We start from the raw sequence: 20,656 nt of genomic DNA, 5'->3' as shown, positions 1-20,656 counted from the left end.
AGAAAAAGGGAACCGGGGAGTGTAACCAGATGATCTCAACTAAGGATAATCAGAGCAGAAAGCAAAGCAAGGAAATAGAAGCCAAGAAGAAATAGTCTTATAAATAATAAGAGATCAATGAAAGAATCAGCATATTCTTTTGCTCCAGATTAATTATTAGTGCTTGTGGTAAGCGTTTTTTTTTTAAGTAATTCTTTGAGGGACTAAAGTGTCTCTAAGGTCAGTTACATGAAATAAACCTGGAACCCAGTTTCTTACCTAAATTGCAAAAGAGCTAATTTGAGAAAAATACGTTTAGTCCTATCTCCTAAGGCCATAAGGGAAGGGAGCATTGTCACCATCAGCACACGCACTGGAGAGTGCATCTCCTAATCTTAGGATTGATAATAGGCTTCACCCACAAAATTCTTTTGCAAATAAACTCAATGTTTTTGAGTTTATTTCCAAAAACAAAAACAAAAACTCCATTTCTAATCAATTTACAATGCTAACTTCTTAGCTTCAAAAAGTCTCTGCATTAATTTACTCAAATCATCACTGTTCTCCTTAATGGACCTTCTATGCTGGTTTTTCAGAGTTCAGAGCCACTGAGTCTTATCTGGTGAGGAGGATCTCAGCCTCCATTTTAACACTGCTGACTTCCACTAAGGACTCCTGAGTACCGCTCGCTGTGCTGCCTACATTTTCTCAATCCGCAGGATCCCTCATGCACCAGGAGATGCTATCCTCATCTTATAGAGAAGGGAACTGAAACTCAGAACAAGCAGCTCTCCAAGGCACCCTGGCTATAAGCGGTAGAGCCCAAATTTTGATCCAGGTTCATTTGGCTCATGTCCATGTGCAAGCCACTATTCTACCCACTTCAGAAGACAATGTTTAGATGAGCCAAAAGGCAAATCCAATGTATCTGGGTTGAGATGCTGATGCAGCGTCAGCTAGCTTATTTCTAACCACATTGGGGAAACGGAAACACTGCTAAAATCACAATAATTGTGCTTGGACAACTTACGTAATGGTCAGTATGTCCCTCAACCTGAGTCACTGAGAATTCTTGGTCTGAGCTTTCACAATTGGCTCCCTGTGACAGACTCAGACAGGCCCTCCTGTGAATTCTAATGAGAACTAGGCATACTGAATATTTAAACTGTAATTACAAAGAACGTGCTTTTATGTGAATGTCCTTAATACAAGTAACAGATCTGAGAATACATACAGGTACTGGTGGGAAAATATCAGTCTAAATTACATTTAGAAGCTGGAAAAAGACAGATACAGTTTTCTATCTGATACTATCATTGGGATGGGGGAAAGGGGTGAAAAAGGGGAAACACACACACATACACATACACACACACACACACAGATCTCACTCAGTAAAATGTTTAAAGCATGGGCTCCCGAGCAAAAGGTTCACAAAGAGGTGCTAGGATCCTTTGTTAACAACTGAATAAACAAATTCTCATCAGGTCCTTCTTCCGTGTGGCCCCCTTGCAATTTGCTCTGTATTTGAAACCAGAAATTTCCTCATTGCTAAAGCATCTATTACAGATATATCAGACCATCAAGGAAGGTATGCTGAGGGTAGGAAAACAAAAGTAATTTCAGGGTCCACAATCTATTTTTGCACTCCTCTGGGTAAAATGATGATATACAGGCTGCTAGCCACAGCTCACTGAGGGTCTCTCAGTTAAACAGCCGTGAAGTCCACGTGAACAGTAATTGAGTTACACTTGAATGAGTCGCTTGATTCCCACCCTACAAATAGTTTTAACACACCTTGTTGCAGTTTTGTGCGTGTGTGTGTGTGTCTATGTGTGTGTAAAACCACCAGTCTGGCCTTGAGTTTGAGCAGAGAAGGTGATTAACTCTTTGTTATATCTTTAGGCTGGACCAATCCTATGCCCCCCAAATGTCTTTCTTATTTAAGGTCTCAATTTAACTTCAGTGACATTTGGACATCCTCTTCTAAATGTTAGCATTTATGTAAAGGGAATATGGTTTGATTTTTTCTGATCTCTGGTTGATTTTCTCTCCTGCTGCTACCAAATGTGTCCATTGGGTTTTGAATGTCACTGTTTTGTTTTAATTTCTTGAAGTCATATTTGGTCTTTTTTCAAATTTACTTACGTTTTAAAGTTTACTGTTTCCTGAAGATACTTTCAAACTTGTCATTTCTTTCTCTCTTTCTTTTTTTTTAAGATTTATTTTATTTATTTCTCTCCACCCCCTCACTGTTTGCATTTGCTGTATCTGTTTCTTGTGTGCTGGTCTTTTCTTTTTTTTTAGGAGGCACCAGAACCAAACCTCAGACCCCCGATGTGGGAGAGTGGTGCCTAATCTCTAGAGCCACCTCTTCTCCCTGCTTTGTTATGTCTCTCATTATGTTTTTCCTCTGTGTGTCTCTTGTTGCATCAGCTCGTCGTCTTGCTTATCTTCTTTAGGAGGCACCAGGAACCGAATGCGTAGCTCCCATGTGGTAGGCAGGAACTCAGTCATTTGAGCCAAATCTGCTTCCCCATTTATTTCTTTAAATACAGTAAGCATAACTGATCTTATAATCCAGGCCTGATATTTCTAATACTACAAATCTGTGCAGATTGGTTTCTATAGTCTGTTGCGGGTCCTTGCTCACGCTGCCCTGTTTCCATGTATCCTAGATTATCTTTGACTGTGTGCTGGTCATTGCCCTTAAGTTATTTTTGGTTGATTCCTAGAGACCTGGTAAATATGCCTAGAAATGCTAGAGAAGTATTTCATTTTTTTTCCCCCAGGCACCTGGGGCTGTAACAGGTGAGTCTGCCTCAAACCAAATTCATACCTGCCTCAAACCAGTATCAGGTTTCCTGGCCCACCCTGAGTGTGCATACCTAGGGTACAAATCCACATAAGTGCCTTTCTGTAACCACAACTTGTCAGGAACTGTAATTTTTTCCTTCACTTTTTCTTCTTCTATTCTGCTCAGTGCCAAAGCTGCTTCTCCACAATCCTCGTGAGCTCCTTGGGGTCCCAGTTTAATGTGGAAAGGCTCTTATTACACTTCCCAGTTTGGCTGGGCCCAGAGACTTAACTCCTCACCTCCCCCCCCACCCCAGGTCTGCTCCTCTCAGGCTGTGGAAGTCCCTGACTCTTGCCTGCAAATGGGATTTATTGAATAAAAAAATATTTAAAATTTTTAAAAAAGAGAGAGAGAATCCTGGAAAGTACCTGAGAGTTTAGAAGCTGGAAGTGAAAAAAAGTCAGACTAATTTTGCTAAGGGCTGCTGTACCTACTCAGTAAATTCCACAATATGCCTGGGTTCATAGGCTTAATATTGATCAGACTTAGAAGGGAACTGCTGAGTGTCACAAATACAAGCCTGACCTCTTTAGAGCTTTAGCTGTCACATCCTAAACCTTCATCAGTATGCAAAAACTAGCATTGCATGTCAATAAATGCATATGCAATTGCAAATTTTCCTTTAAAAAGTGAAAATTCAAGTGATTTTCCTTTCCAGGTATTGGGCATCAGAAATGATATAAGGATTGTTATTTGGCTGTTGATCTGTAATAGTGATGGAACTGTTATGTAAATATTAGAAAAAAGGATGGAAGAGCTACAAGAAAGAATATCCTCTGAAGTATTTCCACTAAAAGACTAAAGGAATTTCTTTAATACTGTTGCACTTTTCCCTTCTGAAATCATTGCATATACATGTTACTAATAATGTATGCACAAATTAAATATAAATGGAGCATAAGATACATTTACAATGAGCATACTTTAAGATATGTTTAAGCAAGTTTAAACATATCAAGTTTAAAATATATATATATTGGTAATTCTAGGAGTTGCTAAATCTATATTAAAAAAAAAAAAACAATACTTTACAATTGAGCTCAAAGATTTTATGGACATTTCTGGGTTTAAATACCAACACTAGGTAACATCATAAGAGAATAAACTGGCAACAGTACAAGAGACTTCTTATCCTGCATTATGACTTCATGAATCATATGTGCTAAGGGCCAACATATTGCAAATATAAAAAATTACCAACATGTCAATGAAAATGTTCATTCTGAATTAATAGCAGTGTGATTGCTTAGCACATAAGACAAGACTCCAAGAAAACTGTCACTTAATTGTGAAGACCCTCTCTATTTTGATGTATAATAATAATAATAGCTAACACTTGCTCACTGCTTACAATGACATTTGTTAACTCATTCCTCACAACAACCCCTATGGTATAGACCAATATTATCCCCATTTCAGGGGTGGGGAAACTGAGGCAGAGTGGAGTTAAGTGGCTTGCCTGAGGTCACGAAGCTGGTGAGTGGTGCAGCTGGGATGCAAGTCCAAGGTCTAGAGCTCTTGACCACTACACTCTAGCGACTCTCCATGTAAATACGGAAAGCCAGTGAAGACAGTCAGTGCAAGATATATTACATATTCTATCCAATTTAATTTTGACAACCAGGTAACCCTTTTTTTCTTTCTTTCTTTTTTCGTTTTTAACAGCTGAGGAAAATAAGGCTTTAGCAGGATTGAGTTTATTCCAGAATCCACATCTCTCTGTCTCCAAAAGTTCAAGATATAGTGTAGAGACAAGAGTCATGTGAGAAGACTGGGAGAGCAAAATCAAGGTGGCTTTGCTCCTGGCAGGAAGCAGAAATAAGCATGTGTCCATGGGAAAAGAATTACTGGGTGGGCTGAAATGTGATGGATAAGAAACACTGGGGGGATGGGAAGCAGAACTGTGATTTTAAAAAAGGGGGGGGTGGGGCAGAGAAGTAAGTAGACCTTCAGAGATCTACTTCCTCCAAGGCTCTCAAGTTGAGGTTGGCATGACCTTCGCATTCTGCTGTGCTGGACTTTTGTCTGAACCAGTGAGCACAGGCAAGGAAGGTGATGCCTGTACAGAGATCCCTGCTTGAAAACTGGAGAGATCAGGGGGAGCCATTATATTTTCCATATTAAAAAGGGAAAATGTTAGGCAAGGCATGTACATGGATCATTAGTTTTTATTTCTACTGTTTTTCAATGTTTAATAAAGATACTGACTTTACAATGAATGTAGTTGTGGTTAAAAGGGGGAAATTATAGGTTGTATATATGTTACTAGAATAAAAATTTTAAAACCCATAGAACTGTATATCACTGTGAACCCTATTGTAAACAATTATGCTCTTTCATGAATTGTGACAAACATATCACACTAATGCAAGGTGTTAATAATAGGGTGGTATATCGGAACTTTGTATTTTATGCATCATTTTTCTATAAATGTACAACTTCTCTAATTAAAGGAAAAAAGTAAAAAAAAAAAAGATAGTGGCGTTTTAAACTTGGTGCATCTTTGTGAGACAGAGCATAACATAACAATCACTGTGATCACCATAACAGTCACCGTCGTTTATTATCACTCACCTCTATGTAAAGCGCTGGGCAAAGGCAATATAAAATCTAAAACTTGCAAAAGCCTGCATCAGAATCAAGTATCAGAATGCTTGGCGCACTTGTTAATTAATGAATACGCTTGAACTCCACCCCAGACTTGCCTAAAATAGAATTTTTGAAGGAGGGCGGGGGATCTGTATTTTAAGCAAGTATTCCATGTGATTCTTACCTTGTCATATGAGTCCCCGTTTTACATCTGAGGTGTCAAGAGGTAACATGACTTGCCAGAGGTAACATTTCTAAACGTAGGATCTGAACCCCGTTGGAGTTCAGGACCTGGGCTCTTAACTACTCTGCAGTTCAAGCTTCAACCATTAAGCTCGCGATTAAACAGCACAAAACCAAAAGACATCGCCCTTAAAACACACAAGCTCCAGCACCACCAGGCGCATAATGCCACACAGTTTCCCAAACTATTATTCTCTGTAAGCATACGGAGAGTTATATTCTAAAGTCTGAAAAAGTTAATGCATTATACTCTCTCTGAACACAAAACAATTCATTTTATTTTAACAAGACTTCAGCATCTTTTAGCAATTTTAATGCTTCATCATATGGCTCTGCCTCTATTAGGAGAACAACCAAATCCCAGCAGTAAGTAGACAAACACGGACGGAGTAAACAAAGCGGAGTAAATCATGAGCAATTAGAGAGGTAGAACCATTAACTATGGGTATCTCTTACCACAAGATGTTGACTTTCTGTCCACCACATTCACACGCCTGGTTTCGGTGCGAAGTCTTTCATCTGTGTTCTCCACCAGGTTGGCAAGGTCGTCAATTATCTCTAGAAAGGAAAACAGAGATGTGAGGTTATTACTCCAAAACACCCTGGTTCACGTCAAAGTAATACAGTGTGATAGTTCTTCCTAGTAATAACTCTCTCAAGTGCAGTGAGTGAAAAGGTACAGCACTCATATATGTTCTTTGGAAATGGCAATTCTCATTCAAAAAGGAAAAAAGAAAAAGTTGTAGGAAAAAACAAACTAAAAAACCTGCTTTAACACAATTCCAGGAGACAGAGGGAAGAAATGTCAACAAGTTTCTAGAGGAATGAAAGCATGACCCAAGGAATTTCTGCCCAGTCAAGTTATCCTTCGAATATAAAGGCAACAGGCAGTAAATAAAGAAGACTTCAGGAATTACCTACAAGGTCCTTATGGAGAAAACGACTTGATAATGAACTCTAGCCAAGCAAGAGATGAATAAAAATAAGGAACTCTAAAATGCAGAAGTCCAGAGTTCCTGCCATAAGAAAGACAGGGAAAACAGGATCAATTTAAACACTGAGCTAAGAATAAACAAATACATGGAAGGGTGTACACGTGTTCTAAACTCAACAATGTAATTATAATTGAGGAATCAGAAGTGGTTGCAGGGGGTGGAGGAGGTGGGAAGAAAAGTGAAAAGAAGTTCAAGGTATTGACTTCTTCATCTCTTACAGCACTTGAATCAAGCTGTTAAAAAGTAAAACAGGGAAAAGGACTTGGCCCAGTGGTTAGGGCGTCCGTCTACCACATGGGAGGTCCGCGATTCAAACCCCGAGCCTCCTTGACCCGTGTGGAGCTGGCCCATGCGCAGTGCTGATGCGGGCAAGGAGTGCCCTGCCACGCAGGGGTGTTCCCGCGTAGGGGAGCCCCACGCGCAAGGAGTGCGCCCCATAAGGAGAGCTGCCCAGCGTGAAAGAGAGTGCAGCTTGCCCAGGAATGGCGCCGCACACACTTCGTGTGCCGCTGACGACAACAGAAGCAGACAAAGAAACAAGACGCAGCAAATAGATACAGAGAACAGACAACCAGCGAGGGGGGGAATTAAATAAATAAATAAATAAATCTTAAAAAAAAAAAAAGTAAAACATACAGAAACTCACAGCTTTTTAAAATCTTTAAAATCACCAAAACTTAAGGTTACATGTAATTTTTAAATCATTTTTTCTTTATTAGAGAAGTTGTGGTTTACAGAACATTCATGCTGTATGTAATTTTTTTCTTAACCTTAGCTGGATCATTCAGGAATTACTATTTCTGATAAAGAATCACTTATGTGAAGTTGATCCTTTTTGATGTTAATCTTTTATATGTGAAATTAAGCACTTAGCAAAATTTAAATTAGCATATATAATAGGATCAAAAGTATGTAAAATTATTTTTGTTCATCCTCTTATATTTACAAACCTATAGGGATATAGCTGGATGTTAATCTATTGTTATTAATTAAAATGATTATTTCTAGGTGGTGGGATCCTGGGTGATGACTTGCTGTCTTCTTCTATTTTTCTGTCGTTTGAATTTATGATGACCATAGTGTATTCTTTCAATTTTGGTTTTCCTTCCTCCCTCTGTTTTCCCTCCACTCCTTCCTTTATTTTTCTCTCTTTCTCTCTTTTTAGTGTTTGCTTTGGAGCTACTTTGTCCAGTACAAGTCACCATTTTTTTAAAAAAAAGAGTTAAATAAAACAAACAAGGAAGTTTTCAGAAAGCTGTTTGAGCTGAGTTTTGAAGGCTCTGTGGGTGAAGACTCAGGAAAAGGGACGTTTATGTAAAAAGAACAACAAGTGAAAGGAACAAAAGAGCTGGGTGATGGTCCTTCAGGCCTCCCATAGCACTTCCTACAAACCTCTTTTCACTTACAGAAACTTTCATGTTGTATTCTAATTATGTGTTTACATGACTGTTTTCTACAGAAAGAGTATGACAACCCCTGGGACAGAAACTGGCTTTTCTTCACCTACATATCCTTGGGAGACTGCCTGGTACACAGCAAACTAAAATAAATACTAAAAAGATAAAGGTTTTGAATGAATGGAGCCTAAAATATAAAGGCAAAGAGTAATTTTCAAAGCACTTTGCTGTTTCATGGAAAAGTGGGTTTAAGTCAAATCTTTCAAATATTATCTATACAACACCTACCTAGAAAATTGTCCACTATTAACAATTCATGCATACCTCTATATTCCCTTATATTCAATGATATACTATCTCCCAGTTTTCCTTTCATCTATCTAGAAGAAAAGGAAGACCCTCTTCTTCTTTTTAAATGTTGGCAATCCCCAGAGGTCTGTATATTCTTACTCTGTTATACTACCATGGTGATTTTATGTATTTTTTACTTCATCAATACTTAAAGCAAAAATCTGAAAAATTTCGGCTCTAGATAGCTTTCCAAAATTCTTGACCTACATAGCCAACTGCCTACTACTTACCTCCACCATGAATTCCTACAATCACCTATACCCAACGTCTCTACAACTAAAGTTTTCATCACCTCCCCCACAATTTGACTCCCCTCTTATATTCCATGTCTCAGTGGCACCATCATTTGTTTTCTTGCCTAAGCTGTAAATCTTAAAATTCACTCTGCCTTCTCCCTTCCAATTTTCCTTCATCAGACATTCCATTTGTTGGCTACTCCTGTTATTCTATACCTCCAGTATATCTCGATCTTTCCTTTTCTGTCACTAATACTCAAAAAATTTGGTCAGTAGTTCTAAAATAATGTCCTAACTAATCTTCCAGTTTCTAGTCCTGAAACCTTTCGATCCATTCTCTACACTATTGTCAGGACCATATTTTTATTTTCTTTTATTTCAAATAAACTTTAAATAGCCACATATGACTAGTTGCTAGTATATTTAAAAATACAGCTCTAAAGCGATCACTAAAAAAGAAAAGGAAAACCACACACACAACTCACCAAGTACAGCTACAAAAATTTATCAATAGAGGGAATAAAATTAAAAACTAAAAAAATCACAATTCATCCAAAAGAAGGTAAAAAAGGAAGAACAGAGGAAGAAAGAATAGATGGGACAAAAGAACACAAATACCTAGATGGTAGACTTAAACACAACCATACCAAGAGCCACATTAAACATAAATATAATAAACTTCTCTATAAAAGACATAGGATATCAGACAAAGGGGAAAAAAAGGAAGATGCAACTATATGCTTTTACAAAAAACCCAATTTAAATGTAAAGCATAGGCAGTTTGCATGAGAAAACTGGCATGAGTACATTACTATAGGCAAAACAGACTTCAAGAAAAGGAGTATTATCAGAGATTAAAAAAAAAAAGGAGCCTTTCATTATGATGAAAAGCCATGCTAATAAAAATGGAAAATTCTCAATATTCAAAAATTAAGGAAACCACTTCTAAAGAACCCATGTGTCAAAGATGAAATCACCAGACAAAACGGAAAATGTACTAAACTGAATAATAATGGCAATCTAACATAAAATTATGTGGAATGCAACTGAAGCAGTAATTAGAGGGACATTTATTGCTCTAAATGCACATATCAGAAAAGAAGAAAGATGTTAAAATCAATGATCAGAATAGAAGAGATCATCTCAAACGTGTATCATGACACAAATTGTAAGCCAAATCAAAATGAAAGAGAACTTCCTCAACTTAACAAAGGACATTTATGAAAAACCCACAGCTAACATCATTACTAATGATAAAAAGTGAATATTTCTTCCCTAAGTTTGGGAACAAGTCAAGATCTGTGCTGATATAGTACTGAACAGATTTAATACTGCACATATTAGAATTCCTATGGTATTCATTAAGGCAAGGAAAAAAGAGGCAAAAAATATTTGAAAGGAAAATGTAAAACTATATTTGAAGATGACATGATTGCATATACAGAAAACTCAATTGGAAGACTCCATATTTTAAAGATACCTGCTCATTCTCCTCAAATGATCTTTGATTCAATACAATCTCAATCAAAATCCTAGTAGGCTTTTAAAAAGAAAATGTAAGGCCAATTCTTAAAGTTACATGGAAATACAAATGATTAGAATAACCAAAATAATCTTGAAAAAGAAAAAACAAAGTTGAAGTTCTTATACTACCAAAATTCAAAATTTATTATATAGTAATCAAGACAGTACAGTATTGGCATAAGGACAGAAAAGCATTTCGATGGAACAAAATAGAGAGTACAGAGATAGACCTGTGCATATATGTGTGTTCAATTAATTTTCAACAAAGGTTTCAACAACAAATGGGGAATCAAAAGTCTTCAAATGGGGAATCAAAAGTCTTCAACAAGTAATGCTAGAATAATTGGATATCCATATTGGGGGTGGGGGTGGGGGAGAACCTTGACTCTATTCTCCCTCCACATACATACAAAAATATTATTTTGAGATGACAGACCTAATCATAAAAACTAGAACTGCAAAGCTGTAGAAGAAAAATATTGGAGAAAATCTTCATGACCCTGGAGTAAGCAATAATTTCTTGGACAAGACACAAAAAGACTATCCACAAAAGAAAAATAAAAAGATTGGACGTCATAGAAATAAAAAAGTACTGCTTGTCCAAAGACACCTTTAGGAAAATTATAAACAAGCCACAGACTGGTAATAAATATTTGCAAGATATGTATCTGACAAAGTATTTGTATCCAGAATATATAAAGAACTCCTACATACCAACAATAAGAAAGACAAGCTAATTTAAAAATAGGCAAAAGATCTGAACAGATGTTTTACATAAAAAAGATATACAAATAGCCAATAAGTACAAGAAAAGGAGCTTAACATCATTAGTCATTAGGGAAATGCAAATTTAAATCACAGTAAGATACTACTTCACACCCACTAGAATGCTAAAATTAAAGACTAAGAATAGTAATTATTGGGAAGGATATGGCACAAAGGGTATTGTAGAAGTGTTTGTCAGTTCTAATAAGGTTAACCATATTCTTACCCTATAACACAGGAATTCCATTCTTAAGCATTAACCAATAAGAAATAAAAACATAGTTTTCAAAAAGGCCACTACAAGAATATAGATAGCAACCTTACTCATTAGAAACCAAAACTAGAAACAATCTGAATATCCATCAGTAGGAGAATGGAGACATAAACTGGGGTGTAATCATATAATGGAATATTACTCAGCAGTAAGAACAAACTACTTAGAAACTCAGCAACTGTGTAAATTTCAAAAGCATTTTGTCGGCTAAAAGAAGAAAGTAAATAATAAATATGGAGTTCACGATTCCATTTATATGAACTATAAAGATAAATCTAATCTACAGTGACAGAAATCAGAAAGTGGTTGTGTCTAGGGCCGTTAGGGGGATTGGCTAGAAAGGAGCATGAAGGAACTTTCCAGGATGATAGAAATGTTCTAAATCTATTTGGAGTGATGGCCACATGACACAGTTGTCAAAATGCACTGAAATGAACACTGAGCACTTCAGAGGTGTGCATTTATCATATGTAAATTGAGCCTCCATTAAAAAGTAAATCAGGATAAAGTCAAAAGTTTACAACACTATGAAATGCTCAAGACTTTCCAGTAAATAAGAGAAAAGGCATAATGGAAAGACAAAGCTAATGCCTTAGAATATAAAAATTTTAGAGTTAAAAGAAGCCATAGGATTATCTTGTAGTTCCTTCCCCATTCTCAGGAAACCCTTTTACAATATCCCTGGGACTGGATATTCAACCCTTGGTTGAATACTGCCAGCAACTGGTAAGATGTAAAGTCATGAAAAAATCAGTTCCATGGCTGAAGTGGTGGATGACTACTTCTGAAGTTCTTTCTACTGAGCTGTAACTCTGCTGGCTTCTGGTGTCCACCTTAGTAATTCTAGACCAACACAATACCAGGTTCCTTCATTCACAAGACTATTCTCCTAACATATCTCAGTCTTCCTCTTCTAGGCTGAAGACACTTAGCTCCAAACTTCAGCAGATCCTCAAAGGAAGTGATTTCTAGATCATGTGGCACCTTGATACTTTTGGCACAGTTTAGGAAGTATTCTTCCTTAGACAGGATGCAGGAACTTGATATATCAGTTCAGATTTTGTCTCATTAGCACAGAATACAGTAGAATTTATACATATATAAAATATATAAAAGCAAATATTTTTATGGGCCATTCATCATGCCCTATCAGAATATTCCACTGTAACAGTTTTGTGTTGTACTGTTGCATGCAACATTGTTCTTGTGCAACTAAACACAGTCAGGATTGAAGGATTTTTTTTTTTAAGGTTTATTATTTATTTATTTATTTCTCCCCATCCCCTTGTTGTTCGCACTTGCTGTGTCTGTTCATCTTTGTTTCTTTAGGAGGCACTGGGAATTGAACCCGGGACCTCCAATGTGGGAGGGAGGCACCCAATTGCTTGGGCCACCTCCATTCCCTGCTTTGTTTTGTCTTTCATTATATCTTTCTTCCTGCATCTCTTGTTGCATCAGCTCACTGCACCTGCCAGTCACATTAGCTCGCTATCTTGCTCGTCCTCTTTTAGTAGGCACCAGGAACCTCTGTTCCCTGCTTTGAGGTGTCTTTCATTATGTTTTTCCTTCTTGTGTCTCTTGTTGCATCAGCTTGCCATGCCTACCCATCATGCCAGCTGTCTTCTTTAGGAGGCACCAGAACTGAACCTAGGACCTCCCATGTGGTAGGCAGAAGCCCAATCACTTGAGCCACATCCATTCTCTGATGGATATATTTTCATGCCTCAATGTATATTATAAAATTCAGGCTTAATAAGCCTCTGTCATTATAAGTCAAGTACATAATATTCTTTCTCTGACACTAAATATATGTCAGCTGTTACATGTTAACTGGGTTTCTAGGTAGACTTTTAAATACTTTGTGGATATTCATAAGTATAACTTAGAGAGAGGTAAACAAAAAATTGGCAGCAAATCAGCTCAGCAAAATCCATAATCAATGTACTGAAGGGGTTAAGGTTTCAATCTTAGGCCAAACACTAAGTTTTCATTCTGGTTGGTAAACTTTTTCTTATTACTAGGTATTTTTTTTAAAAGACTATTTTTAAAGTTATAAACATTATTTAATGGCAGCTTATAAATGAGAGGGCAAAAATAAAAATCAACCATTATCTAAATACCCCAGAACAATAATCATTGTAATTACTTCTATGTGTTCCCTATGTGCAATATTTTACATAAACATATATGTTTTTATATAATTGCAATAAGCCTTTTCTTTCCTCCCTTAACATGATATCATTCGTATTTTCTCAGGCAGCTACATAATCTTCAGTTGTAATTTTTAATGGTTACAAAATATCCATTCCACTAAATAAGCATTCATTAAATAGTAGCCCATTGTTGGACACTTAGAATGCTTCTAAATAATGAGTCAGTGAATATTTTCCTGACGATCATTTTCTTTCTTTTGTGTCATTTCCTTAAGTTTAATGAAGTGTGATTATGACTGCTCCAAGGATTTTGAAACATGCTGCCAAATTATTTTTTAAAAGGTTTATACTGCCACTGTTGGTTGGTTTGATAGAATTGGAGAATTATCATCTCAGAGGGAGATTTCCTTAGCTAGGGAGCCTGGGGGGAATTCCCACCATGCCCACCACTAGCTACTAAGGTGGGAATTCCCCTAACCACAGTCTATTAAGAGCAAATTAAATACAGGTTTGAGAGTGTAGGTTGTGAAACAACCAGCTGACTATTTCAGATTCCTGACCATAGAGCCTCCAAAGAGAAACCGATACCTTGCTTCCTGGTAAGTATTTGCATTGGTTTCAAGAAGGGGCTTATATTTCTAAAATGTGTTAATTTGAGACAATTCAGTACCATTCCAGCACAGAATGGGAAAAAACTGACATTGAAAGCATAACACAAAATTGACAGAATCAGAATATTATATGGTATCAAAGTAGCAGACTCCATTTAAATTTCATAATTTTTTCTACCTTCAATTACAACCTCGATAAATTCTATGTAAAAGGGATATGTAAATTCTGTGTATATTTTCAGATAAATTTGATGTTTTGGACTCAAAATGGATGTTGGCAGTTCTAAAGTGATCATGCTATTAGGCCTTTCACTTGTACTGCTAATAACATTTGAAGACAAATGTTAAACACACACACAGAATAAAGATCCTTTTTTGGAGGTATTAGTTTAACTCCCTCTACTTCCTACAATCAGAATCACATGTGAAATTATCAATTGAACCTAAAAATAGGGGAATGGGGACCTTTAATAATACACCACCCTAGAAAAAAGATGCCAAAAACATTAGAGAAAATCATGGACAGAAGGAAATGCCAATCTGGGACTAAGTCAAGGAGAAGTATTAGCTCACTTATGGCATCCTTGGGCAGGGTGTTGGCTGGGAACGCTGTAGACCCAAGCAGAGCCCCTGGGAAGCGCTCAGGCTTTGAAGGCTGCAGAGTGCACCCTCGACTAGGAGACACTTCCTTTGGTGACACCTGGGCACAGGGCCAGGTCGACCAGATGAGGAGAAAGCACAGGCTCTTGCTCCTTCCTTACCTCCTCCCGACTATAAACCAAGGCCTTCTCGTTCCACCTGTATGTGGGCCTAAACGTGGGTAGCACAGGCCAACAGGATAGAGCTCTACCCAGCTTCTAATATTGGACAGAAACAGTTCTCCATGAGGAGCAGAGATAAAACACATATAAAGAGTTCAAAATAAGGGAACAATCTGGGGAAGACTGAGAGCAAATATCCTCTCCCATTTGGTAGCTTGTCTTTTCACTTTTTTGATAATGCCCTTTGATGTACAAAAGTTTTTTTTTTAATTTTGATGAGGTCCTATTTATCTATTTTTTTCTTTTCTTTCTTGTGCTTTTGGTGTAGTCTAAGAAACCATTGCCTAAAACAAGGTCCTGAAGCTGTCTCCCTATGCTTCCTTCTAGAAGTTGTATAGTTTAGTTTTATATTTAGGTTTTTCATCCACTTAAGAGTTAACTTCTGTATATGGTATGAAATAGGGGTCCACTTTCTTTCTTTTGCAAATGGATATCCAGTTGTCTCAGCACCTTTTGTTGAAGAGACTATTCTTTCCCCATTGGGGAGACTTGGCACCCTTGTCAAAAATCAACTGGCCATAGATACGAGGGTTGGAACAACATTTTTTAAATGCTAAAAGAAAAGAATTGTCAACGCAATTCTATATCCAGCAAAAATACCTTTCAGGAATGAAGGTGAAATAAAGACATTCTCAGCTGGAGAACTAAGAGGACCTGTTGTCAGCAGATTCAATCTAAAAGAAGCACTACAGACAGAAGAAAGGGAAATGATACCAGTAAGAAACCTGGAACATCAGGAATGAAGGAAGGGCAACAGAAATGGAATTCTTTAATATATGTTTGATGGTTGAGAGCAAATTTATAATGTATGGTTTTCAATGTAGGTACACATACTACATAAGATAATTACAACATAAAAGGGAGAGTAAGGGGACACATATAGCGGTAGGGTTTCTACACTTCATTTGAAGTGGTAAAATATTGATTCTAAGTAGACTGCAAAATGCTAAATACGTATACTGTCACCCCTAGAGCAGATACTAAAACATCTATGCAAAATGATATAGATAAAAAAATCAAAATGAAATACTAAAAAAGGTCATAGTATGATTCCACTTACATGACATTCCCCAAAAGACGAAACTATAGTGACAGAGAATAGATCCGTCAGTGGTTGCTAGTGGTTAGGGATGTGGGGAGGGTATGGCTGCAAAGGAATAGCAGGAGGGGGTTTTTGGGAGTGATGGAAATGCTCTGGGGCCTGTTCATGGAGGTGATTATACAAATCATCCCAGGTGTTGAAATCCACAGAACTATATGCCAAAAAAAAAGTCAGCTTTACCTTATATTAATTTTAAAAAAATACATATATATATAATGAAAAAGGAGAGGCACAGGTAAAGGTGGAAGCTAAGAGAAAACTAGTACTTAAAGAACAAGAAAAAGGAAGGAAGGGAGGGAGAGAGGGAGGGAGGGAAGAAGGAAGGAAGGAAGGATGGAAAGTGAGAGGGGAGAGAAGAAGGGGCAGCAAGAAGAAAAGAAAAAGTTTAAGAAACAAACAAAAGAGAACATTGTCACACAGAAAAGTACTGCAAGAAGGAGGGTGTGGTATATACCATGCCTACCTGACTGACACTCTGCAGTCAGTGTCAAATATGCCAAGAGCTGCTTTGGGTGTGAAGGGTGAGGGATGGATAGAAAAGCTAAAAGAACACTAGTATTTTAAGAACAGGAAGAAGGAAGGAAGGAAGGCCCAGAGTTAATGACTATAAAAGGGAGAGGACTCAAGACATTCACTGGGATGAGAATCTGGAGAGGGAGATTTGCAGCAGTCATGCCCATGAATCACTCTCGCATTACCTATTTGGGCCAGGGGGTAGCAGTGGTATTTGGCCACAGGCTTAAGTAGAATATTCTCACAAGCAGAAGAAAGATATCAGCCTTCCAACTAAGCCTATAACTACTGAGCACCTACTCTATAGCAGGCACTCTTCTAGATGCTTGAAATTTATTAAAAAAGATTAAAAAAAAAAAAAAAAAACAGGCCCTCAAGGAACTTAAAACTTAGTGACTACAAAACAAAACACCACAAAAACTCAGAAAGTTTAATCTCTCTCCTGCAAACCCTTTAAGAAAGAATTACTTGATGAACTCTAGCAAAACGAATAATGAATCCAAGAAAGAGGAAAATGAGGAAATAAGAAACCTTGGTGAGCAAATAAATCAGGAAACCTCCAGCTATACTGGTGCTGATATACTTCTGATTAGGATGCAGTAAGTCACAAGAGGCCATCACTCTCACCTTAAAAACCAAAACAAATCTAAAACAAAAGCAAAAAACAAAACAAAACAAACAAACAATTTGGTTAAGCTACAAAAATCATAGTTTTCAGAACCCATCAAAGAGCTGATGACACACGAATTAAACTACAGAAAGTGACAAACATTTCATAGGAGAGAAGAGACCCAAGGCTTCTTTCATCTCTGATGAGATGGTGGGAAGATAACAATATCTACAAATAAGTGCAACAACAGATTAGGTCAGAGTGATTTAACTCCTCACCATCCAACTCTCTAGTAGGCTGATGCAAGAAGGGATGTGCCCTTTCCTTGAGAGAAATAGTATTTCCTTCAATCTCTAGTGTTCTTTTAATTAAAATGCCTTACATAAATAAAAAATTATAAGACATATTTAAAAAGCAATAAAATATGACCTTTGGGTAAAAGAGGAAAAAGTCAATCAATGCAGACCCAGACATAGCCTAGATGTGGAATTATTAGGGAGGGACTTTAAGTAGCTAGTATAAAAATACAAAGGGATTGAATGGAAAAAGTCAGCAATATGATTAACATGAGATATCTTAGCAAATACATGGCATTTATAAATAAGAATCAAGTTGAATTTTTGGAAATAGAAAATACAGTATCAGAAATAAAGAATTCAATTAAAGGACTTAACAGACTTGACTGAGCAGAGTAAGGAATCCGTGATTTACAGACAAGTGAAGCACAGACAAGTGAAGCAACCAAATTGAAACATAAAGGGAAAAGAAGGAGTGGGGTTAAAAAACAGGACACGGTATGCAAAATCTGTGGGAAAATATTCAAAATGGTCTAATACATGTGTAGCTGGAGTTCCAAAAAGAAAAGAGAAAGAATGGGGCAGAGGAAATATTTACAAAGGTAATGACTGTGACTTTATATAATTGATAAAACACATCAACTTACAGATTCAAAAAGCTCAATGAATACTATGGAGAAAGACAAAGAAAACCATATCTTGGTGCGTCACACTTAAACTTATGAAAACCAAAGATAAAGAGCAAAGACAAAGCAGTCAAAGGAAAAAGACATTTCATACAGAACAATAGTATGAATGATGGCTGAATGTTCCCCAGAAACAACGAAGGCCAAAAGGCAATAGAATGACATCTTTAAAGTACAAAACAAACAAACAAAAACCGTTAACTAGATTCTATACCTAACATAACTTGCTGATAGCTTACACCTGATGTTGGGAAGTGTAGCAGTTTGATATTGTTTATGAATTCCAAAAATAGACACTGGATTATGTTTGTAAATTGGTCTGTTTCTCTGGGTGTGATGAAATTATGATTAGGGCTTTGATTGGGCCATGTCAGTAGGACAATGAGTCCCCGCCCTGCACAGAGAAACCATACCACAGAAAAGGGAGGTTGGAAATTTGAGCTGAAGCCTAGGAAGTAAACATATGGGAGAGAGATGAGACTTATCCCAGCCCACAGCTGATAGTGGAAGAAGCTGGGACCATGGAGCCTTAAGAGGAAGAGGAAGGCTGAACATCCACACCCATCTTGTTCCAACTCATAGCAACAGACTTTGGTGAGGGAAGTAACTTATGCTTTATGGCCAGGTAACTGTAAGCTTCTACCCCAAACAAATACCCTTTATAAAAGCCAACAAGATTTCTGGTATTTTGCATCAGCACCCCTTTGGCGGACTAATACAGGAAGAGAGCCAAGACTGATATAGGAAGCCCTGAGAGACAAGCCCTATGCGAGCCTGCAGCTGAAACTGGTATGAAGCTGGACCCACAGAGCCTAGAGAGGAAGAGGAAGCCCAGAGGGGAAGGCTGAAACCTGCAGAGATTGCCCACCATGTTGCTTCAACACATGGCAGTTGACTTTGGTGAGAAAATACCTCTCATGGTACCTTGAGCTGGACTTTCCATGGCCTTGGGTTGTAAACTTTTACCCCAAATAAATACTCTTTATAAAAGCCAACAGATTTCTGGTACTTTGCATTGGCACTCCTGTAGCAGTTTGATATTATTGATGAATTCCAAAAAGAAATACTGGATTATGTTTGTAAACTGATCTCTTCCTCTGGGCATATTAGATTATATTGGATTCTTAATTAAGTAAACCTCTTGGCCAGTAAGGTGTTGAGTCCCTGCCCCTTGGTGGGTGGGGATTCACAGATAAAAGACATGGCAAATGATGGAGTTGGGAGATTTTAATGTTGGAGTTTTGATGTTGGAGTTTGATGCTGAAGCCTTAAGCTGGAGCCCTGGGAAGAGAGGAACCCTAAGCTTGGAAAGAAACAAGACCTGGGAAGAGAGGAAGCCAGGAAACCTGAACCCTCACAGATGTCAGCAGCCATCTTGCTCCAACACGTGAAAATAGACTTTGGTGAGGGAAGTAACTTATGCTTTATGGCCTGGTATCTGTAACCTCCTACCCCAAATAAATACCCTTTATAAAAACCAACCAATTTCTTGTATTTTGCATCAGCACTCCTTTGGCTGACTAATACAGCCCCTTTGGTGGATGGATACAGGGGAAGAGAGGAATCCCTTTATGGTGGAAAAACCTGACAAACAGTTGGATGATCAAGGTCAACATTAGCAGTCACAAATCATGTTGACAATATGTACCCTGGATATGATGTGGTGATAACAGCACTTTATCTCTGTGGGCTTCCTCCCAACAACTCATAACCCCAGTCTTATGAGGAAATCATCCCACAAATTCTGGTAATAGGGCATCCTACAAAAGCTTTGACCAGTCCTCTTCAAAAGTTCACAGACAAAAAAAAAAAAAAAAAAAACTGATAGAATATGTTACCAAAAGACCAGAGTTACAAGAGATACTAAAGGGAGTGCTGCAGTTGGAAAAAACAAAGGCAACAGACTTGGAGAAGAGTGTAGAAATGAAGATTATTAAGAAGGGTACATTATGGGGTAAAAAGACATACATTGTAAGATATGAGAACAGAAAGCCAAAGGAAAAAATGGATGAAGTAAGTAATGCCTTTACAGTAATACATTGACTGTTAATGGCTTGAATACTGCAATCAAAAGATAAACTGACAGAATGGATTAAAAAAATATGAGTCATCTATATACTGCCTACATAAGACTCATCTGAGAAATAAAGACACAGGTTAAAAGTGAAAGGCTGATGGGAAGTGGTTGTGGTTCAACTGATAAAGTGTCCGCCTACCAAATAGAGGGTCCAGGGTTCTATACCCAGGGCCTCCTGACCTGTGCAATGAGCTGGCCCACGCGCAGTGCTGCGTGCGCAAGGAGTGCCGTGCCATGCAGGAGTGTCCCCCCCCACAGGGGTGCCCCATGCACAGGGAGTGCACCTCGCAAGGAGAGCTGCCCTGTGTAATAAAAAAAGTGCAGCCCACCCAGAAGTGATGCTGCACACACAGAGAGCAGACAACAGTCTGCCATCAGCAGTGAGTGATGTTTTATCCAATCAGCTGAATGCCTTAAAAGGGGAGTGATTTCAGCATTCAGACAGAATTTCCCAGGTCGCCTTCGGACAGCCAACATATTCCAGAAGCTCACCAAGGGCCTTCGTTGGACTTTCATTGGAGCCTGGGTTTACAGACTGCCTGCAGAACCCAGACTTATGCATCCCCACGGTCACGTG

At 37.9% G+C, this 20,656-nt stretch overlaps 1 protein-coding gene across 1 annotated transcript in view; it reads right to left on the bottom strand.

Annotated features, from left to right (window-relative positions):
* STX8 (syntaxin 8) overlaps positions 1-20,656 on the bottom strand; it is a 274,018-nt gene that overhangs the window by 104,217 nt on the left and 149,145 nt on the right. The window contains exon 8 of the mRNA XM_058283489.1: positions 6,125-6,226. Coding sequence (XP_058139472.1) covers positions 6,125-6,226 — 102 coding nt within the window. The remainder of the gene's footprint in view (positions 1-6,124; positions 6,227-20,656) is intronic.

Source organism: Dasypus novemcinctus, chromosome 21 (genome assembly GCF_030445035.2).
Source record: "Dasypus novemcinctus isolate mDasNov1 chromosome 21, mDasNov1.1.hap2, whole genome shotgun sequence".
Lineage (NCBI taxonomy): Eukaryota > Metazoa > Chordata > Mammalia > Cingulata > Dasypodidae > Dasypus > Dasypus novemcinctus.
This window is presented reverse-complemented; position numbering and strand designations above follow the sequence as displayed.